The sequence below is a fragment of the Gobius niger genome, assembly GCF_951799975.1.
Source record: "Gobius niger genome assembly, chromosome: 7".
NCBI classification, from domain to species: Eukaryota; Metazoa; Chordata; class Actinopteri; order Gobiiformes; family Gobiidae; genus Gobius; species Gobius niger.
Window position 1 is genome coordinate 9,895,898 of NC_136858.1, and position 24,088 is coordinate 9,919,985.

The following is a 24,088-nucleotide window of genomic DNA, read 5'->3' on the forward strand; positions in this document are numbered from 1 at the left end:
GTGAGAGTAGTTGTAAAGTGTTTAAGTCCTTCGAGCATCTCCCATTCACTCCCTGTCCACCTGTCCGTTCACTTGTCTCGCCTGCAGCCCGTCCATCCTGTCCATCTCCTGGCTCCCCCCATCCCATCACCCTGCCCCGCTCCCCCACAGAGAGACTGTGTGTGCTCCCTGAGCCTCTGTCAGGATTACACGGCGTCAGGTTGGCCAACACGGACCGGGCTGCTGGGGAAACAAAATGTTCCTCTCCACACAAAGCCATGCTAATCCGCTCGGCTGGCCCCCACGGCACAGGCTGATTACAGAAAGCTGGTTTGGTGGGGCTTAGAGGCAGACAGACGGACAGACATGGCAGGTAGACTGGTTCACTGCGCCTCTGCGGACGACCTGAGCAACTCTTTGTGGGCTAAAGTGGGTAATTGACCCCGTTTAGTCATTGGCCACTGGCTGGGGAAAGTTATTGGCTGAGTGAACAAACACCCAACCGACGAACGAAATGACCTTAATGACATGATGCATTCGATCTCACATAATCCCACTTTTTGTTGCGTTGTGGAACTGGGCTGTTCACATTTTGGTCTCTTGACACCAATTTGTAGGTAGTAATTTAGCACGTAAGAAAAACGAAACAGACAAATGATCAAGCACACAGTTCCACTTGTGTTTATCATGTGTGGTAACAGTTTAATGTGTCCTTTGTCTTCACAGCCCTAACCGCCTATACGTACCTCACCATCTTCGACCTGTTCAGGTGAGTGTGCTGCGCTCTGCACGCCATAGTTACTAACCCAATTACTTTTGTTCAGGGCTGGGTACCGTCATTTTTTTCTCTCGATATCAGTACTTTCAAGATTCTTGGTTTTCAATACCGATACCTGAACGATGCTCTCTCCGATACCTATGCTAAAATATTTGTCGTCTAGAATCAGGAAACAGAACAATCATGTTTGGAAGATCTGCAAAGTTACAATATCGGGTTCATCTCCAATGTCAAGAAATGTGTGGAATATGGGGTATCATTTGGGGGAAAAATGGGAGAAATTGTGGCAAAAATAAGGAAAAATTGTGAAGGAAGGATGTTTGTAAAAGAAAATGGGCAAAAATGAGGGGGAAATAATTGTGTAAACGAGAAAAAAATGTTGGAAAAAATTGGGCAAACATTGGGCAAAACATATATGGAAAAATAGAGACAAATACAAATACATTTTTTGTATTATTTGAGCTGAAGCAACAAAGTCACTTCCTTTAATGCTGTCCATGGACCAACAGCATCAAAACTTGGATCTTAAGAGATTTTTTTCTGTACCTGCTTTCGATATATCAGAACCTAAACTTTTTTTCTGATACCAAACTGGTATCGTTTACAAGTATCCAGCCCTACTTTTGATAGCCCTGCAACTACTGATGTGTAACATAAATTTGATCACTTTATTTAGGGTTGTGTCATGAAACAACATTTTCAAAGCTCCTGAAAAGGCAACTGTTAACCGGTACCTCAGAGCGTTTCAGCAGAATAAACTCATTTGTTAACCAAACACCTGATGCTATAACTGCCAGTTAATGAAATGCTAACAGTATATGAATGTCGTGTCTCACACCCAGGATTAGAGATCAGACATTTTTTAAAGTCAAAAATACTGCCAGTGCATCGGCCAATCTTCATCCCCAAAAATTGGTATCAGCCTCAGAAAAACAATATCAGGCGACCTGCAGTGGTTAAGTTAAAGTTTTCTTTCAGCTACACTTCTCATCTCCACTGCCATTGTTGTTTTGAGCTCATGCCTGAACTTGGGCCACAGTGATACGTCCAAGTTTACAACATGTAAGGATAAGTTCGAGTGGCGTTCCAAGCCACTTCCTAATCGGACATCTGAAATGTACCAGTTGCTAGTTGCCTGGACCAAAACATGATTTCCAGCCTGTACAGTCGTAAACTGTGGGCCTGTTTGGATATTTCGTACAGTAGGGACCCAGGATTCAGCCCAATTAGCCACGTTGTCTTCATCTTTTTACAAGCCCCGCTGTTGTTCAATTTTACTCGCACACATGTATCAGGCTTGTTGGTGAATTTCCTTGAATGTGTTCCTGAAGTGATGAACTGCCGTTGACCCTGAGCCTGTTTGTGTTCCTGATGGCTCGCTGTCACTGATCTGCCTGTCTCTGTCTGTCTCCCGCTGTCTTCTCCCCGTCCTCGCCCTGTCCCTCGCCCTGTCCGCGCCCCACAGCCTGATCACCTGTCTCATCAGCTCCTGGGTGGCCATGAAGAAGCCCAGTCAGGTCTACTCGTTTGGGTGAGTCCAGTGTCACACTCCGGCGTGCGCTTCAACACGTCCAGGCGACAGGGCGCCAACATCTGACGGTGTCCCTTGAATGGCTAAGACGCTGTTGTAACTGTGTAGGCTCTCAGAGTGCTTTATTTCACATTTATTTGACTTGTCAAGGGTAATGAATGTCCACACACGAGGACTCGTACGGGACCCAGTCAACCTGAGAACCAGAGATGATGATTCATTACATACCACACATTTTAAGTTATACGTTATTCATCTCTGTAGAGAAATTAGTTCTCTGAATTTGACCCATCCTCAAGCCACATCATGGGGATGGTCCATTTCACACGGATGCTATTGAGTGATGGACCTCTCCTTGGACATGTTTTGGTTTATTTTTCTTCAGCGCTGCATTTTGAGTGGTGGCATTGATTATACTAATACATTTTTGAACTATCCGAAGTCTTTAAACGCTGCAGAAAGCGAGTGTGTAGGTCGGGTGTGTCCAAACTATGGCCAATTGCGGCCAGCGACCACTTTTTGGCCTGCTGCATTTTCTAAAAATGCTATTTTGTTATATGTATATAATTGAATATATAAAAAATAAACGAAAATCCATTAATAGAAAGTGATGAAGGCTGATTTCTATCTATCTATCTAAAAACAGAACTGAGTCTGTTTGAGCCATTAAAATATACAATTATTCAGACGGGGCATTAAAACCTAATCTACTCTACAACAGGTGTCACTCGTAGATCAGGGACATAATGACAACACGAGCCTCACCGTGACTCTTCCATATCTGTTTGTGTTAGCAGTTGTACACAAAGAAGCCAAGGGGAAACTGAATACAGAAGGCTCTTGTTAAATTTGTGTCGTAGTAGTGCAGTGGCGAGAAATGCCACAGCACTACTACGACACATGTTTAACATGAGCTGCTGCATTTAGTTTCCCCTCGGCTTCGTTATATTCCTTAATTATATGCTACGAAGACTGGACCAAAGCAATTCAGTAATTCCTGTGTATCATTACACCCCTATGATAAGCCCATACAAATGTATTTATAATATTGTACTCTCATTGATGCACGGTTCAGTTTTTGATTCAACGGGTGAATGAAAAGTGCAAACTTAAAACAAAAAATACACTAATTTGTCGTAAATCAAGCTATTCTTTTGTACAAAGATATCACTTTACAGGCTAAGAGCAGTGAGGTAAGGTTTAAAAATGTCTTTTTGTTTGTAAGATTTTAGATTTCGAAGAATTTTTCTTCCCAACCTAGATGTGGTGTCAGCCTCAGCAGCGGCTCAGCGCTATCGTTTACTCCCTCTGGCTGTTTGTGTGCGCTCAAAGAGAGAGACAACTGGCCAACAGTGTATTTGCAGCTGACCCCTGACCGTGAGGCGTTGAGGAGCGATGATCGAGTGCAAATCTCTTGTTTAGCGTCAGTTGGCCAGAAAGTATTTGTGTGCCATCATCTGTTGGACATATAGAACAGTACAGTAGATGTACAGTGTGGAGAACGGGCTCAGCCGAGCGTGTGCTTCCTACTGAACTCACGGGAGCGAGACGGATATAGCGCAATGAGTGTGCCTTTAATCAGACAGCCTAGTTTATGTTTACAGTTAGTTCTAAACTCACATCGTTTATATGAACAGTAAGTTACCCAATTGGACTGTTGGTAGTCAGACTCCACTTGTGTACATACACTGTTCCAAATGAGTATGCAAATTGTATTTCAGTGCCATGAAGGTTAAAAAAAAGGCTTTCAATTAACCTCATGGATGGTGTCTCAAGCTCCTTTTTCACAATAGTTAAAGGTGCAGTATGGAACTTTTCTTGCAGACAAGAAAAACTAGATTTTTTTTATTTCATGTAGCGGCTGTGTGAATGGTCAGCATGGTGCCTTTATATTGGCTCACAGTGGTTTCAAGGACAGGTCCGTCAGCAGAGAAAAACTTCCAATTAATTGATCCTGTTGCGTCCTAGAGACCACTGTGATGGAAAGTGAAGGCGCCATGCTGACCACTCATACATCGGCTAGGTCTGCAGTTCCCAAATCTTTCAGGCGGCAACCCATAAAACAACCCCGGGACCCCCTTCTGTAAAATGTAATTGGCATTTAGAATAATTTATGGTGCAAAACATTGAAAATCTAGTTTAATGTTGTTTTTTTTAAGTTGATATTTGGCTTGATTCCACTCTGGAAGCTGCGCTAGATCACTACAAGGTCAAATACGCACAAATATCAACTCTTTTTCACATAAAAAGTTACATAAAGCACCTTTAAGAAGTCATTAAATAATACTTGTTAAATGAGTTAAATATTAAAGCCTTGCAGCATTGAGTGTGAATCCCGCAGGCATCATTTTTTGTTTTAAATCATGGAACTGCTTGCTTGTTTTTTTAAATGTATCAGTTTGATAAAAAAAAAAAAAGAACAGAAAAGTACGGTCCAAAGCACGCTCCACAAAAGTTTCCTCAAGAGTTCCAATGTACTCTTAAATATCCAAATTAGGAATCCTTGAATATGGCGTCTTACATTTTACTTGTTGCTGTACCTGTAGAAATATACTGAAGGGCAAAACAAAAATATTCCACCAGAAATAAACACACTAATCACGTATCTGTCTTTAATGAGCATTAAGCCTGAATATTCTGCTATAACAGGTGGTTTTCTGTCCCTATAGAAGGCGCGGCGTGGTGGGATTTACATGCGCGTACATCTCATTAGCAGTAATCCATAATGCACTTGAGCGAGTGCACACACACAGCATTATGTTTGGCCATCAGATCACTGACAGCCCACATCAGCTTTAACCTCTATATGACCAGTGAGCCACTAATGCCGTCCAGCTGATGGGATCGACCCCCGGACCTCGGCGTCGAGTCACGGGGTCAGCAACAGTGCAATATTCAGCATACACTTCCCGTAGTATGTTAGTGCTCCATGACGTACACAGGAGATCAGAGTGTGTCCTTCTGCACCATGAGTCGACGTCAAGGCTGATGGGAAGACATTTGGGGCGTATGGGTACCGTAAAAAAAAGTACTTAAACAATACTTGGTTTTCGATACTAATACCTGAACGATACTCATTCCGATACCTATACAGAAATATTTGTCATGTAGGACAAGAATAATGTGTGGAAGATCTGCAGATTTACAATATCGGGTTCATCTCCAATGTCAAGAAATGCGAGGAATAATTTTGGAAAAAATGGGGAGAAATTGTGGTGAAATTAAGGGAAAAGTTGGGGGGAAAAAATCAACCAAGTCACTTCCTTTAATGCTGTCCCTGGACCAACAGCATAAAAACTTTGATCTAAAGATTTTTTTTTTTCGGTACCTGCTTTCAATATTCGATACCGGTGATACCTAAAAAAAATTATCGATACCATACTGGTATCGTATAATGGTACCCAGCTCTAGTCATTACTTGGTTTGCACAATTTTGTTTAGTGATAGATGTTTTTAAAATCAGCATGTCAGATATTGAAATTCTGTCTCCCAATTATCTTAAATAATTACAATTAACCATATTATCACAATCATTATTGAACAATTTATTATTACCTGTTTTTGCTTTGCCATATATATTTGACTAAATATTGGCATTCAATGTGTTCATAATTTAAAACATCCCAGAAAAGAACCCCATGCATTTGAAACATGTGTAGAAGTCTTCAGGGTCAGCAGGGTTTCATACATAAATCAAAATAAACTTAATTGTCTTTCATACGCTTCATACTGGTCCACACTGGCCTTATCTTTTGTGTCTCTATCAGCTAAAACGACACGGTCCTGATGCTAACGTCCAACAGCTAGCTTGTCTGGCTGAAGTAAATGAATATTTAAACGGCACGTGGCAGAAAAATGCAGTTACTCACACCATGTGGTATTCAAAACTTCACAAATTAAGCCATCTGTATTTATAGATGTAGGTGTTTTAGCATTGAAGCTAAAGGCTAGCATTACGTTGGTGCTCGTGGTTTATATAAATTGTTTGTCTTTTTTGGCTTAATTTATTCTTAATTTACGTTTAGCATAGTGGACAGGAAGTAGTTGTTAGCATACACTGGCCTACAGGAAGTTAGCCACAGTGCACATTAACATTAGAACATTGAGCATGAGCATTAGAGTAACTCCCATTATAGGATAAGTGTTAAATCATGCTTTATTTTTTATGAATAGCTTGTGAAAGCTAAGAATGAGAATGAGGAAAAATAAGAGGGGAAAAGAAAGTATAAAGTAATGCACGTTGTATAAGAGTGTTGTGTGTGTGCTTGTAGGTTCGAGCGGCTGGAGGTCCTGGCGGTGTTTGCCTCCACGGTGCTGGTGCAGCTGGGGGCCCTGTTCATTTTAAAGGAGAGGTGAGGCACTGTACTGCACATGCTGAGTCAGTCAAGAGACACTTCGTTTAGTCCTCATCAACAGGAACACCAAGTTCTTGCGCCACAATCATCACAGTTATTCTGTCTACATTCATCAGCGATACAATCATCTTAATTGGTACTGCACCTTAAAGTTAAAGGTCTGCACTGGTACTGGAACAGTGTTTTATTTTTTTGGTATTTTTCATTCATTTCTAGATTTGGCATGTTCAAAATAAGAACATCTGGTCACTGAGTTTTAACTATTGGGGTAGAAGTTGTGAGGCACTTTGATAGAGCTGCTCATTACAATTGCAGGAAAAAATATATTTTGTTCCATTCGAATAAGCGTGGGAGGCAAGTAAACATTTATTCTATCCCACCCCTTTTTGCCACAAAAACAAACTTAAAATGTGAACATAAACAACTTCTACATCATGTAAAAAAAGAAATCATCAATCAATCAAGCATGCTTTTTCCCCTCCAAAAGCCGAAAACATAACACAAGCATTGGCTGATAGCTTGTATGCCGATGTAAGACCACAGACCGTAAAAAACAATGACACAATGACTACGCTCGAGGGGGAAATCATGGCAGGTTTACAGACTGCCCCTCCTCAGCTCTGATGAAGCCTGTTCCTAAAAAGGGCATGAGGGCGGGATCTTCACTGTCGACTCGGCCCTTGCGTGACGTGTAGTTCGTGCAGCTCCAATGCTAACAGTCCGACCCTCATCAGTACTAGATTTCTAAAAAAAAAAAAAATGAAAATCAGCATTATCACAGGAGGAATATCTAGCTGTAGAAAGTTTAAGAAATTTAGAAACCAGGCTTTAAAGTTGTTTTTAATGCGTCAAAAGCGTAATGCATTCCAATGGGGGACTAGTGGCCATTGGGTAAGACTTGTTTACAATCCGCTTTGTCATTTGCCAAGAGTTTCATGAGCATTTCATGACAATGTCACAAAAAGCTGTTTCTGCCGTCGTGATATCTGGTTTACCTGTTAGATAAGGGCGCACAAGAAAACAAAAGAAGAGAACTTGATAGTTGTAGCGTCCCCTTCCTTGGATATTTTAGATACACTGTACTTTGCAACCAATTTCCTGTCACATAGTTGGTAGGATTGGATGACACCATAGAATAAGTTTGTTTCCTCGACATGTATCGCACTTGTCGCCGCCCCAACAACGAGAGCTGTCTCAGTTCTCGTACCTTGGAAAGTGGCTCCACAAACACCTGCCTGTTTGTGTGTCTGTCTGTGAAAATCTGTTAACGGCCTTGTCTTGTTCTATCGGAGGAGCTTTAAAGGGGGCGCTGACGGCTTTACTCTTGAAGTAGGAGTGTGTGGGAAAGTTGCTGTCTCGGGCCCGTCCATCACACAGCAGACCCACACATCCACAGAGCTGGGGTGGGAGCGACGTGTGGGGTTGTCCTGCGGTCAGTGCTCGGGGAAAGGAGGGGTGCTCCCCACGTGCAGGTCAAACAGTCAGTGTGCCACGTTAGCACCTGCTACTACCATCACTACTACTGCTAATACTACTGAAACATGAAGGTCCAAGCTATGTGCTATCTACTATACTTCATTTGAAAGGCTGTTGAGAAACTCCAAAGGGAGATTGTCATTCTGTCAGACTTTTTGTGGGGTTGTATTTGTTTTATTATTGGCTATATTTGCTTGATGTCAGTGTAGCACGTGAATCCCAGCGGAGGTGAAGGAGAGAGTCCCACCAGGCCTGTTGTTGACGGTGTTTGTGTTTGCAGTGTGGAGCGCTTCATGGAGCAGCCCGAGGTCCACACGTAAGTATACCCCACACACACACACACACACGCACGCACGCACGCACGCACACACGCACACACACACACACACACACACACACACACACTCACACCCAATGCTCATAACGCCAGCTGTCGTCAGGACTGCAATATTTGGGTCAGCCTCTTCTCATAGATCCATACACAGGCAGCTACTTCAAAATATTGATGCTGATTGTTGAGCTACATGAAATACAAACCGGAGAGCTGCATGGTCATCCGATCCTTGGGTTTCAAGTGACGTGATGTAAGGACTGTGGTCATATCAAACATATTCTCTTTTGAACTTCAAGTACTCCATATGTCGAGATGGCGGCTAGTTATTTTGAAAATGATCAACTAAAGCTCTGATTTTTTTAGTTGAAAGACAATGGGCCTCATTCACGGCACATTCTTATGTACACATTTGTTATTCTTCTTCAACTTCGACTAAGGACTCTTTCCCTTGAAAAACATTTCATATACAGTTTGAACTTCTTTATATCTTAATCGTCGTCCTCCAAACTCCAAACCAGGTGCTGTTACTGCCACATAGTTGGGCTGAACGTTAATAAGCCCCATTACCGTGTCTGGATTTGAACAAAGCTTAAATCGCGACCTTTATTTAAAACCAGATAATGTAGACATGTTTGTTGGTGGACACTGTTGGAAAGATTTTAGATCTATGGCATTTTTCTGCAAACCTCTGCAACATCAAACAGAGAACAACCAGTCTTTCTAGTGACAAGATTACCCGCCCGCCCTCTGACCAAATGTGATTGGACGCTGGCAGCCACGGCAGCTGACCAGGGGGACAGGCCTGGTTCGGACAGACAGGCTCTGGATAATCCCTTTTTGGGACGGAGGGGCTGCGGGTTTATCATCCCGTTATCGGAGCTCAAGGTCGAGTCACCTCTCCACTCCCGCTGGTTCTTTGCACTGAATTTGTTTTAGGCCCCTAACTGGATTTTCCCACTGCGATTAGTGTATCGTACATCTGCTTATGGGCTAGGAGCCTGCGAGGGAGCGAAAACACGGGTGACGAGTAGCAAAACAAGTGTTCCAAAATTTAAATGCAGTTTAGGAGATGGGATTACAGGGAAGACGAGGAAATACATATATTGTGCTGTATAAATGCCTGTTTTTGTTTTGCAGCTTCAGTCTATTTAAGTTTCACATACTTAAATGCCTTGGAAATGTATCTTCCCTGTTCAGTCAGTTCTGTCTTGTATTTTCTTAAACTTTATGAATGGAGAAAAAAATCACTTTTCTTTTTTGTTGTAACAGTTGTAACTAATAATTAAGAGAAGTTTCTCCAAGTTTTCTTTTCATACAGTTTATGAAAAGGAAACTTGTAGAAACTTATTTTCTAGAGTTAGGCTTAAGAATTTTTCAAATGTCTGGTCTATAATCCTGTGTATGAAGCTTCTAAAACTGTAGACTGTGTCAGTATTGAACTGTGACTGCCTAGAGATGCATCGATCTCTAGTAGGTTTTCTACTTCCAATACCGGATTTGAGGGTTTGGATACCAAGAACCCTGTCTTAAAAGTGGCTATCTTGCAAACGAGATTCATCAATTAATAGACTCATGTTAAGACATTGAACAAGGATCACTGGACTTTTCTACACTAAATATCCTTCACTAGGTGACAGGCTTTTAGGTTGCATTACATATTAACAACTCACATAAAGTGATCAGTACAAATATGTTTAAAATAAAAACAAGCATAGTTTCTGACCAAGCCTTAATTAGTTGCCGTTAGCATTAGCATGGGCCCACTAGGTTTGGCATACTGTTGCTAGTCGCAGCATTTTGCGCGGCGATCAAAAATAAGTTTGCGATTGATTTCTCCAGGTTTTGGGCTTCAAAATGACACACAGCATGTCCATATTGACTGAGTTTTAGTGAAAGTTTTAGTTTTAGCTAGCTAATTTTCATTACGATGTTTCTCAGTTCCCCTGAGGCCTAGGAAGTTGTGGGAGGACCCACGGGAAGTCTGTCACTTTTGGTCCTGGCGATATCAACTTCTATAGGTGTTATATCGGCTGGCTTTGGAAAAATGGCCAAATATCGGTCCAATACATCGGTCGACCTCTAGTGTTAATACAAACAAAACAAAAATGACAATATTAATTCCAAGACATATTCCAGATCTATTCCATGGGTACAATTATAAAGATCTATTCATGTTTACATGCTTTATACATGGAAAGGTGTGATGACGTCTCAGTTTCAGAGGAATGACCCAATTGGCCCATTTTACCAAAAAATGATGGTTTGTTTGTTTGTGCCTTTTAAAATCAGTATGTTTATTTTACTTAATGTCTCTATAGAGGCCGTCTGTTGGTGGGAACATTTGTGGCACTCTTCTTCAACCTGTTGACGCTGCTGTCGGTCAGGAACAAACCGTTTGCCTACGTCTCAGAAGGTATGTATTTCCTAAGAGGCAGTTGCTGCTGCAAATTATGAGCCCGGAAAGAACCCGGAAGTAGCACCGATGCTAAAAGCAATTGGCCTGATGCTAGCTAATCCTGGACGCAATACTGGCTGTGAAACGTACTTAAAAACCCATCCTCATGAAGAATTGGAATTTAAGATTTAGTATGTGTCTGTAACAATATCAAAACTGCAAACATGTTTAGGTATTATTGAAATCCTTTATATTTTGAGATTTGGGAACAGGCAGTATGTGATAAAGTTAATGTTTTAAATACATTTATGTACCAACTTATAAACAGTGACAATTATCTTCTTTTTATGAGCTTTTTATTACATTCACCACAAGGTTCTATAAGAGATGTTGACAATTTGAGTAGAAATGCCTATAAATTGTATCCTTAGCATCCCTAAATGACAATGTTTAAATATTTGACTACTTTAATATTGCAGTATAAAAACAAAATGTACAGTTTACAGAAAAAAAATCTGCAAATCTACCATTATATTTAGGTGAGGGCTGTAAAGTTTTGGAGAATATCTATTTGTCTAATTTTTTATTTTTTTGGGTCACACACTGCCCAATTCGTTTTAAAATCAAGATTATTGGAGATTTTAGTGTTTGCGATAACAGTTCCTCAAATAAATGCAGCTTTTTCAAATTTGTTTTGATTGCATTCCATTGCGTTTGCTGCAGTTTTGGAGCTAGTGTTCTCCGGTTCAAGCCCTTCTCTGAGTCACTTTGTGCATGAGCGGGCTGACAAAAGAGGTCACTGCACCCGCGCGTGTGTGTAAGTGCATGTTTGTGCGTGGCAAGAGGTTCTTACTCATTTTCGACCTTTGCCTCTTAATCTATAAAGTCAAAGCCTCATCAATAACACCCCGAATAACTGCACGTGATGTGTTACTGTATTAGCTTTTGAATTTGAACAGGTTTTATTGGAAGTCCTCGCAGAGATAGCGATCCATGGCGCGTGTGTGTGCGTCTCCAGTGTGTGTTTGCACTGGCTGTCTGCTGTAGCGTTCAGCGCAGTCTCAACATCACTTAACATCTGACATTTTGGGATTGGGGGAGGAGGCACACGCACGTACAGCACACATCTCATTACACACACTCCGCTCTCTCGCTCTCTCTCTCTCTCTCTCTCTCTCTCTCTGACGGAGTGAGTCCAAAAGTGCATTACGCAACCATGTTCCAGACAGTGGTAATGTAGTGTGCCAAAGGGGGCCAGGCGGGCACACACAGACATGCCAACGCACACACACACACACGGGCATCATAAATAAGTCAGTCCATTAAAATGTTTGTTTGGATTGACTCAGCCTGCTAGCAAAACAAACAGTGGAACACACACACACATGCGCAGGTCTGCGGGAGCGCGGGGACGTGACGGGCCGCTGACCTGACACCAAGCCCGCAGGGGGAGCGGAGGCAGCACACCGGATTTTTAGTGACCAAAAAAAAATTGCATGCACGCACGTCGTGGTTTAATTACGCCACGGGTCACTAAATATTATACAACACTGTCGGATATACTTGCCTCAAAAGCGGAGTGAGCACTTTGGAGTGGAAGCTCAAGTAGGCAGAAGAAATGAGAGCTGCGCAATATGTCGGAAGACCAAACGCTGGAGTTTGGAGAAATGTCCAATCGCAATTGGCTCTGTGCATGGAATGTTTCTGGCTAACTTCCTGTTGGGCAGTGTAGGGTGAAGACTACTTCCTGTCCACATTTTACAGTCAATTGAAAATGAAATAAGATTTTAAAAAAAAGAAGAAAACTTAAATAACTGCCATTGTCTGTGAGTGATTCACAAAAATTTGTTCCGGGGGGGTGAAGCTATTTTATCATTTGTAAGCTCTTAATTAGCGTTAGCCTTTAGCTTCAAGGCTAAAACACATACAGTTATAAACACAGTCTCCTCTGTTCAAGTTTTTGCATCCTGAGTAAGGTTTTGTAAGTGATTATCCAACAGCTGCATGCTTTCTGCGAAATGTACCATGTACTGTTTAAATGCTTATTTATTCTAACAAGATGCGGCTAACTCTCGATAGGAATAAAAGAAAGCCAGGAAACAGTCATTTCAAACAGGTGCAGTAACATTTTGGTGAAGGCTGAAATCAGAATCACTAAACTACGGTGTACGCAAATGAGAATCATATAGAATGGCAACTGACCAAATGTCCGGTCACCGTTGTGTTTTGAGTTGAGTAGTTTGGCGATATTTATCACACAACCAAAATAAAAAGGTATTTTTGTACCACCTTAAAGGGACTATACAGAGTTTAAAAATGTTAAAATTAAGTATTTTCCTCCCCCTACATGTTTCAACAATGTCCTAATGTGTAGAATGAGCCCAGGCATATTCACCACAACTGCCTCTAAAATCCTGCACTGTCACTCAAAAAGGTGTTAATTCGGGTCCGAAGTGCCGTCATGCACGAGCTTAATATAGAATGTGCAGTTACACGTATGACCTGAGGTGGCAGTAGTGAGTATAAAATGGCTAACTTGCATCTAGCCCCTTTAAAGAAATTACAAATCCATGTGAATTCCCCAAAACTTTAAACAAGTATTAAGTTGTTGAACATTGCACTGTGTTTGAGAACAACTTCTGCTGCTGTAGTAAAGCTGCTGGGATCAGCTGTGTCGTCAAACAGCTGTGTCTAAATATTTAATGCTGCACTCATCTAGAATAAGGAACAGTGCAAACTTCTTAGTCTTGGGTCATGTTGTGTCGGTTTCACTTGTGAGAACACACTGATGCTTCTTCTGCACATTTTCCAAGTCAGATGGGTCCAGATATCCCCAGATTCTTGCTTTCTAAAATAAACATTGTCAACACTGAATTCTGCACAGTCTGTGGCAGTGGCCTCTCCAAACACTGGCCACATTCTTATAAAGGTAAAGTGGGGGAAGGGTCTTTTCTTTAGGAAACACCTGTGTCTGCTTAGCTTTCACCTCCCAGTAAAACTTGTTCTGACTGACAAAGACAACATCTATATTAACCAGTACTTTTGCCTCAGTAGCACAATCCTAGGGCCTTACAGTTCTCAGAGTTGGTGCTCAGACTTTGTTCATGGTCTGTGTTAAAGTGCTCTCTGTACAGGTGAAAAAGTTTGTAATACGTTTGTAATACAACTTAAAATGTGAAACTAATATATGATATAGACTCATAAGATAAGATAAGATAAGATAATCCTTTATTGATCTCACAAAGGAGACATGACATGCAAAGTGACATTTAATTTTGATGATTCTGACTTACAGACCATTTTCAAAATATTCTAGTTTTCTGAGTGTGATTATTTGGGTTTTTTACAATCTGTGAGCCATAATTATCCAAATTATAACAAATAAAGGCTTGATATATCTCACTTTGCATGATTATTTTGGCTTACAGCTTGTAAAAAACACATTCAAAATCTCAGAAAATTTGAATACTGTGAAAAGGGACTATATTGTAGCTCAAAGTGTTACCCTTTCATCAGCTAATGAATCCAAAACACCTGCAAAGGGGTCCGGGGGACTTTAAATGGCGTCTCAATAGAATTCACCATCATGGGGAAGACTGCTGACAGTTGTGCAGAAAACTCATTGGCAAAAGCCTCAATAAGTAATAGCAAAAGAAGTTTGATGTTCTCAGTGCTGTATCAAAGCACATTAATATCAAATTAAGAGGAAGGGAAAAGTGTGGGAGAAAAGGTGCACAAGCTGCAGGGATGACCTCAGTCTGGAGAGGACTGTCAGGAAAAGGCCATTCAAAAGTGTGGGGGACCTTCACAAGGGGTGGACGCAGCAAGAGCCTCCACAACACAGACGGATCCTGGACATGGGCTTCAGATGTCGTATTCCTCTGATTGAAGCATCCTGGTCTTCCATAACACCTCAGCAATGCCACAGGCTGAGAGCTTCCATGCCACGCAACCACATTAAGGCAGTCATTACTAAGTACATATGCATGATAATAGTTTTCAGAGGGCCTACAAACTTCTGTTTAAAATCATTTTTTCATTGATTACATATAATATTCTAATCCTCTGAGATTTTGAATTTGGGGTTTTTACAAGCTGTAAGCCATAATCATCAAAATGATAACAAAAAAGACTTGACATATGTCACTTTGCATGTTATGAGTCTATATCATATATTAGATTCACATTTTAAGTTGGATTAAAGAAATAAATTATCTTTTTCACGATATTCTAATTTTCTGAGTTTCACCTGTATATAAAAAGTTCATTAATAGGATGTGGAGTGTTTGAAAGGAGACTTATGCATAATCAACATGTTCAAACTCTTACGTATTTCACGTTTTTTGAGTAACCCTCAGGTAATCCTGTTCACTTTGGTCATTTCTTCTTTTACTTTGGTCGTTCCATTCTGTACTTCCTGGGTTATAGCTTTGGTAATGCCCCTTAAAGTGTCTTTTATTGTGGCCGATTTGAAAATTAAATGTCCGGTTAATAAAAAGATAAAAAGTCTGAAGAAAAATGGAAAATAGGCTACATACAATATTTTTATACTAAGCTATTCCCACTGTTGCCTGTGGGGGGAGTTCTTGGCAGCTTAGAGCCATAGACACATTATTTCAAATGATCAAATGTGTTTAAGTCTGTTTTTTTGAAGCCCCATATGCAGGATTTTAAACTCGATGTGTTTGTGTGTCTGTGTGCAGCGGCCAGCAGCAGTTGGCTCCAGGAGCACGTGGCGGACCTGAGCAGAAGGTAAGCAGCCCCCCCCCACCCCCACTCCCCTCTTTCACCCTCCGTTGTTCATCAGCACTAAATGTGAAGGCAAGCAGGAAGGGATCCTCTTACCCTGAGTCAACACGCGCTCCAGCCCCAGCCCTGACACTGGTAAAACAATCTCCTCCGTCAGCAGCACGCACCGCACTTACCGCCACAGCGACCACCCCAGAGGTCAGAGATCAGCGCAGGTCAGGCACGCACACACTGCTCTAGCCCCAGCCCAATGTCCCATCGATCCACATTCTGCGGAACGCACGTATTCAGCTCGCTTTCCTAAAATGTGCGTTAAATATCCAGGCCACTGGTCTCACCCCGGCTGTAAAAGGTCACGGGTCAGTGCCCTGCTGCGGAGCGAGGCCCGCAGGAAATGCTGTGGACTTGACTTTCCTGAAGATGGGATTCTGTAAATGCAACTTTTTAGTGCAACCAGAGCTAAATGTTTTTGTGGATATCTGATATATGTGGCTGCAAGCTGAAACTTTGCTCCCAAACTAGTGTCAGAAAGAATGGAGCGTCTTGCAAAACATTTATTTCCCTGACGAAAGACAAACGAGCTAAAAAGTGAACATTGCACTTCTAGTTTTGTTTTATTACATGTTTAATAAGCATTTTACTTAAGTTTGCTTATTGGGATAGTTACTACCTTGATGTCATTTTGAACAATTTCAAAAACTTTGCTTAATTTCCAGACTCCACTTTTAAAGTCTACATTGTTTAAAGCAGGGGTAGGCAAGTTTGCGTCGCAGAGGGCCGATTTTCATCATTGCCAAAACACCCAGGGCCGAACCTCACCATTGTAGCCTAAAGTTATGAACCATTTTCTACAAATACCAATGCTTTACATCTGTGGTTTTAAAGTGGCCCGGCTCCGAGACCCGCCATTACCTGAATGACTATCTGCGACCCAAATAAAACTATAATTTGTCATATATTGCATTAAATATTGTATTTACCGCATGTGTTGTTATTGAACAAGCCATAGATTTGCTTTTAAGACTGAAATTATGATAAAAATAATTATTATTAATTGATTGATTAATTAATTTAAACAGACTCCAGTTTCAGGTGGAAAATATTGAAAAAAAAAGTTCCCTATAGGCCCACGACCCACTTTTGAGTCCCAACCCAGCAGTTGAGAATCACTGTTTTACATTATATATGACTAAGTGGGATGTTCTGGAAGGACATTTAAAAACCACACTATAAAAGACACTAATTCTCACAATTTTAGAGTACATTAACCGGTATTTGATCCCTTATTTGCATAATATTGTTTCTCAAAATCCAGAGGTTGGCGGGGTTAGGGGGTGGGGTAGGCCTGATGTTGCCTACCCCTGGTTTAAAGTTAAAGAAGTTAGAGTTCAGTGCATTATGTGCCTGAATGTTTTCCTTTTCACACACATATGATTTACTTGAAGAATCTAAAACTATTGATCGCAGCACCGGCAGAAGCAGGTGTAACAGTGCATTGTGCCATCATACATCGTGATCAATGTGTGCCAAGAGGCATTTAACCTTTTTCCACCGAGGTGCTGGTTCAGAGCAGGTTCTTGACTTCTCGACTGGTTCTGGGCTGGTTTGGAGCCGGTTCAGGGCTGTTGGATAAAACATGTATGGCAACATCTTACTACTGCTGCTTCTGTTTATATACATACACAAACAAACATGCATTTTGTTGTTTTTTTCTATCAGTTAAGCTCCTGTGATATCCAGCTGTTACCATTTCGTTGAATTTCTTTACAGTCTGGTTTGGTCCTAACTGCTCTCATTTTTGCTATTTCTCACTCAAAGAGCACAAAGAAAGACGCTTAGATTCCTACACCGAGACTGTTGTGGATTTACAGACGTTAGCACTTACTAAACTTTCTCTTCAAAATGCTGGGTGACACCTCCGGTTTAACTGGCTTAAACCTTTCTTGTAATAATCATTATCATCCTAGTAAAAGAATGACGCAAGTCTTGTGATAGTGTTCATGAGTTACATCGTCATGCACTAAATGGCAGGTCTGGCGTCCTGGATTGAACATAGTGATGAGATTTCTCCCCAAGGAACAAGCTTTATTAACTGTAGCCGTCATAGGTTTGCACATTTCCAACATTATGTTCCAACCGTATTATTATTGAAAAGTGGAATCTGACTGCAGTGTGTGCTTCTTCGTAGTTGTACTCTGGGGTTGGTGATCTTGCGTATGTTGTCCTAGAAGTGCTTGACAAAAGCAGACTGCGGCTGTGTCTGTATCTCTGTGGTGATGAATATTACATCCTTTGTGTAATCCCACATCTACACTCACACATACTAACACACCCCCAAACGCACGCGCGTCGGGAGTCAGCCGCTCAGGCGGGGCAGGTTACTCGGGGCGACAGCCCGGAGAGCTCCACGGCATTACTGCACTCTGATTGGCCGAGGGAGCAGAGATGAACAGGACGTCCCAGCCTAGTTTCTCTGTGCGAGTGTGTGAGAGTGTGCATGGTTTAATTGAAAGTGTGTGTCTGTCCCCACTTAACCTCCTCTGGTCTGAGGGCAGCGGGGTTATATAAATCTGCTGCTGTGTCAGCCGCGCCGCCACGAGCATCAACACCACACACCATCGCAGCTCAAAAGGTTCAACACTAGCATATGCCAAACTATGGACAACTTCCAAACAAACTGACCACACTACAAGGCCTTACCTTTTTATTAGGGTTCTATCTATTTGCCTGACTCTGGTTGAATTGTGTCTGAAGGTGTTTTTCTGGTCAGACGGACAGAGCTAAATGAAACTAGACTCGATCCCAGGCTGCACTGGGGAGTATTGATGACCGCTTTACATTTACAGCTCAAATCAAAATCAAAACCCGATATCTTTCCATGACCACTTCCGCGCGTATGCCCGCACTTCCGTCCGCTGAATGATGCCCGTGACCTGATTGCAGCGGCATGTTTGCCCGTGTTTACCTTCTAAACATTATCTTATGACAACAGCTCCAGGCCGTGCCCCCGCTCCGCCTCTGTTCATGTGTGTCACAGCACTTTTACACAGCTCCCTCGGCCGCGCATGTATCGGAAATTCAATCTGACACGCAGTGGAGCCGCTCTGCCGCCAGCGCTCCACATTGACCTGCTCACCAGCACAGTCCACTCTTCTTGGAAAAAATAAGCTCTGAGTTTCCTGCGTGTAGCTTGCGAACAATCCCTCTGGTATTTTACTGCACGTGAATTGGGGAAAATATTAAGGAATTGGATGTCAACAAATATAAATCTTATAGTTTTGTTATTGGCAAAGAAACAGCCTTTGACCTGATTAATGGGTATTCAAAGTATTCTAACGTTGTGTTTTTGCTTTTCCCCAGCCTGTGTGGCATCATCCCGGGCCTGAGCAGCATGCTGCTGCCTCGTATGAATCCCTTCGTCCTGATCAACCTGGCGGGAGCGCTGTCCCTCTGCATCACCTACATGCTCATAGAGATCAAGTAAGAGTTTCAGAATATGGAGCGAGTTCACCGTCACCAACGCACCAACTAGTCCGAAAGCATCAGCGGGTTCACGATCCGTAAAAATGATTCATAATGCTGCACAGAGTGTACGCACTGGTCTTTTTTTTTCAGCGTTAAATTGATTCTTTTGCAATATGCTCTACGAGGAAGGATTTTACTCTACTCTACTATGTTAGAAACATGCCCTCAAAGCCATACAGGTGTTAGGTTCATGTTTAGTTTGGCCTGTTCATGTTTTTAAGTTTAATATAATCTGGAACAATCCATAGTGTTAATTACGAGGGTTAAAGGATTTTGGAAAACAATCTAATAGCCCCACCATTTACCATTTTTTAATGAATCACTTTTTGTTGCATATAACTAGATAACTAGACCATTTTATTGCTGTTCAGAACTGACTTATTATGCACTGAGTAAAAATAATGAATTAGGCGGACTAACAGTCACCTTTTTAGTCCCTTATAATCATTTTAAATATCATAAAAAAGTAACCCACGTGGTAATTTATAGAATTCACAATAATCCTATACTGCAATATCTTTTGTAAATAGCCTAAATAATTTCTTTCTATTTGCTCTTAATTGTGAGATAGGTTGTTTTCTTTGTCCAAAACATACCCAAATATAGGCCGACACACCATACATGTGAATGGAGCGGCAAGAAACCGCGACTTCACCGTGTGCTTTTGTTTACAGTTAAGGTGCGAGGTGGATCGTTCATGTGCAGTGAACATATCAGTGGACTAAGCCATGTTTCTCTGCTAGCTTTAAGTTAGCCCAGACCCAGAGGTCCTAAAACATCCTAAAACAACTCTTTACTGTATACAAGCAACACATGGCTGCATTATAAATTCTCAGCACATGCATGATCTACCGCCCACCTAAACTAGACTGAGAAGTAAACATGAGCACATGGTGGAGCGTGTCATCGTCTCTCAGCGCCACATTCACGTCTCAGGACAACGATTAATTACTGTGTGAAATGTGACGTAACAGAAGCTTAAGCCTTGAGCACAATGAACCATCTGATTCTACAGCGTAAACGAAACCTCTTTTCTGATTTCCCAGTTGTATGTTTTGATCCAGCTGTGTTATTGCTGTTTATGTGCAGTAACTACAACGCGGTGGACACGGCGTCAGCGGCGGCCATCGCTCTCATGACGTTCGGGACCATGTATCCCATGAGCGTTTACAGCGGGAAGGTGCTGCTTCAGGTGGGACAGACATTTATCTTAGCGCTCCACTGTGCACTTAAACGTACTGATGTATGTGTGTGTGTGTGTCGTCCTCAGACCACTCCGTCTCACATCATCGGGCAGCTGGACAAACTGCTCAGAGAGGTGAGATTGTGCTGTGCTCATTAGTCCTGTTGGCATCTAAAGGCCCTCCCAGCTCTATTGTTATACTGTGAAGGTGTGACTCGCACCCGGAGCACATGGCTACTTAACCTCTTAACTCCCGCCTGAACCGAGAGGATCTTTTTCCTCACGTCATCAGATTTTTTTTTTGGGGGGGTATTCAACTCATTTTTGTCACATTTTTGTCATTTTTTGGTAATTTTTTTTTATCACATTTTTGTCATTTTTTTCGTCAATTTTTTATCACATTTTTGTCACATTTTGTCACATTTTTGTCCATTTTTTGTTGATTTTTGTCATTTTTTTGTCACATTTTTGTCATTTTTTTGTCACATTTTTGTCATTTTTTCATACATTTTTTGTCAATTTCTTGTCAAACTCTTGTGACATTTTTGCCACTTTTTCATCAATTTTTCGTCCCTTTTTTGTCAATGTTTTCTCACTTTTTTCCCCCCACATTTTCATCCTTGTTTTCGTCTCAGTTTTGTTGCTTTTTTCCAGAAGCTTTTGGATTGGGGTAAAGCCAAACTGGAGAAAATGTGCTCGGTTCAGGTGGGAGTTCAGGGGTTAATACGCGTAAACGAAAGGATGTAATGATTCTTCTAGAGCTCTGACTCTGCTCTAAAGGTGACATGAAGCACTGCAGAGGTCATTCCTTACTAACAATAATGAGAGTGAGAGTATTTAAGCTGCTATTGACGTATTAGCGAGTGTGTTTTGATTCGCCTCTTTATTTATCTATTATGGAGCCAAGGTTACGGCTGTCCTACAAAGATGTGTAAGTGATGTGTATGTCCCAACTTCCGCTGTCTCTCTCGCCCATGTTTGCCAATGACATTGACTTGGCACGTATTTGGAAACTGAGAAATTACCGCGCTTGTACTTTTGTGACAGCTTCATGTCTCACGTTTGTTCCTGTGGCCCACTCAGGTGTCGACTCTGGAGGGAGTGCTGGAGGTCAGGAACGAGCACTTCTGGACGGTCGGGTTTGGCTCTCTGGTATGTTTCCACACGCACATAAACACACACACGCTGAGGCTGGATTGTCCGTGTAGAGAACATGCCTGACCCGGTATTGCATCAGGTTTGTGCGGTCCCCAGCCCTAACACACAGTCAGACAAAAAATTCATTGGTTACGACTACTTCAAAATGTAGGTCACAGTGTGGTCGCAATCTCATCGACTAAAATATTTCATCGCGATCTTAGTCAGTCATATTTTTGTGACTAAAATGAGAAAGTATTCAATGAGACTAAAAGCTGCCCATAGGTGGCGCTGCTCTGTTTGTTCGTGTGCGTTCCATGGCGAGTTATTTGTGCTATCAGTAGTGCCCCTGTTGTTTTCCCGGCCTGAGTGTCGCTTGTTGGCCCACTGCTCACGGAGGCCTGTCCAAACTGATTTGACCCTGTGAGTGCACCCTGGCCCCGGGGAGCTCTCCGCGAACAGGGAGAGCAGAGGTTTAACCTAGTGTGACCCACAACAACAGACTGTGTGTGTGTGTGCGCTAGAGCTTTAGCACACAAGAGTCTGCGGTTCGTAACGTTTGTGTCGGCACTCTGTTTCCATCGCAGTAGAGCTACGTATCAGTGTTTCAATCTCTGCCAATATCCAATACCAGGAGACGGTGGGTAAAAGTGTTTGTTTGATCATTTGTTGTAATGCAGTGATGCTTTAGTCTCATTTCTGCATATTAGTCATTCACTCCATACTCTGTGGTGGTAAGCTCCAAATATTCCTTTTTATTTTGATTTTGATTAAACAGTAGAAGCAGTGGAGTTCCTTGCTGGATATTTGGAGTATTTTTCTGTAATTGTACCGATATCCATTCAACTATAAAGGCGTCCCCTGCACGAGCCCATGGGATGGACAGTGATGGATTTTAAAACTTTTCACCAACCCCCAATTCCTGTTTGACTTCTAAAAATACTCAACTTATGGGCTCACTTCCTGCCCGTTAAAGGTGAAAGCCAAACTCAGAGTGAAGTAGTTTTATTTTCTTCATTTGGACCAGCATGAGTTCCTGCAGTGTCCATGTCCTTTGTTCATCCATGTTCACAACTTTTGTCTCCATGTCGTCCCACCTGACCCCTCTCCCCTTCCCCAGGCTGGCTCCGCCCACGTCCGGATCCGGCGCGACGCCAACGAGCAGCTGGTCCTGGCTCACGTGACCAACCGCCTGCTGCCGCTGGTGTCCACTCTGACCGTGCAGATCTTTAAGGACGACTGGACCAGGCCGCTGCTCACGGGGGCTCTGTCCGCCTCCCCCGCCTCCGCGCCCCCGCCCTCTGTCGGCCCTCTGGAGCTAGACCCTCTGACCTCCACCCCGGCCAAACCCAGCAGCCCCCCGCCCGAGTTCTCCTTCAACACTCCGGGCAAGAACGCTCCGCCCGTGCTGCTGCCCGCCCCGGGACACCACACACACAGGCCGTACGCTTTGGGGATGGGTTACACGGGACCGCAGGGGACGGGCTTTGGACTGGGGGTGTCCTCCACTCAGACATATAGGACTGCATATGGAGGGCCCCCAGGAGCGCTGAGGTTCAGTGGTGCTAACCCTCTGGGCTCACAGACTGCATACAGACCATACCGACCCTGAAGGGGCTTTTTGCACAACGAAAGACTCCACACGACGGACTGCTTTGGTATTTATTTGGGTGCGACGGGATCCGGAAATCAGCTGTGTCTGGATTAGTATTCTTCATTTTTTTATAGGATATTGTGGGGTGACTCTTTAGGAGAAGGTCTGACAAAAAAAAAGCAGCGTTACACGATATTTGTTAAAAATGTTTTTCTGGCGAGACACAGCAGGTGAAAAATAGACCAAATATGCCCTTTTTGACACCGCCAGTTTCCCACACGCATCAATTCACAAATACTGCCATGTTTGGTGTTCATGTGATGCACGGAATCCCCCCACCAACACTGTATAATCAAAATATGGTTATGTCCTTTCTGTAAGACATCATCTGTGAAAGTCTGTGTGGATAATATAGTCCGCACATGTGCAGAATGTCCATAATCTATATATGTTCATTCCACATTGTCAACCAAATGTCATAGCTCCTACAGACCTCCAGACTCTCCTGTCTTGTACTAGATTTTTACATATCACATAACGTTTATGTCAACCATAAACTATGGCTCAATCCATTATTAACATTCAGTCATTGAAAGAATAGGCCATTTTGGCCATTTTGAAACAGCCTTATTTTTTATATGAAAACATAAAATGACAAAAAACTTGCAACACATTTTTGTCATATTTGCGTCAGTATACTACGGCAAACGTTTCAGATTGATGTCTCTACATTCACGGTTTCCCTCCATTCACCTGCAGTGTCTCGCCGACAGTGACATAACTTGGCTACATTCCCTGTGAGAAGACCTTCCTCTTGATAAAATACTGTACACAATGATTCCATCAGGACTGGTCAGTTCATAGGCTCATTCATGTGTGTTCCATAAACAGGGTTTTTGTGACCAAAGGACGGCGAAGCACGCACAAAAGGCCTCTTGTTGTAGAGAGACTGTAACGACCTGTTCATATCACAATAATGTGCAAATCCAAACATGTTTTTGTAACTAAAGCTTTCTGTTCACTCTTATACTTCTGTCATTATTAACCCACAT

General features: G+C 42.3%; 1 protein-coding gene across 1 annotated transcript in view; it reads left to right on the plus strand.

Annotated features, from left to right (window-relative positions):
* Window positions 1-23,233, plus strand: part of slc30a6 (solute carrier family 30 member 6) — a 43,012-nt gene extending 19,779 nt beyond the window's left edge. The window contains exons 5-15 of the mRNA XM_079559946.1: window positions 706-748; window positions 2,223-2,288; window positions 6,560-6,640; window positions 8,400-8,435; window positions 10,772-10,866; window positions 15,552-15,600; window positions 18,958-19,077; window positions 20,212-20,314; window positions 20,393-20,440; window positions 21,389-21,457; window positions 22,563-23,233. Of these exons, the coding sequence (XP_079416072.1) occupies window positions 706-748; window positions 2,223-2,288; window positions 6,560-6,640; window positions 8,400-8,435; window positions 10,772-10,866; window positions 15,552-15,600; window positions 18,958-19,077; window positions 20,212-20,314; window positions 20,393-20,440; window positions 21,389-21,457; window positions 22,563-23,054 (1,202 nt within the window). The 3' untranslated portion in view covers window positions 23,055-23,233. The remainder of the gene's footprint in view (window positions 1-705; window positions 749-2,222; window positions 2,289-6,559; window positions 6,641-8,399; window positions 8,436-10,771; window positions 10,867-15,551; window positions 15,601-18,957; window positions 19,078-20,211; window positions 20,315-20,392; window positions 20,441-21,388; window positions 21,458-22,562) is intronic.
* The last annotated feature ends 855 nt before the right edge of the window (window positions 23,234-24,088 follow it).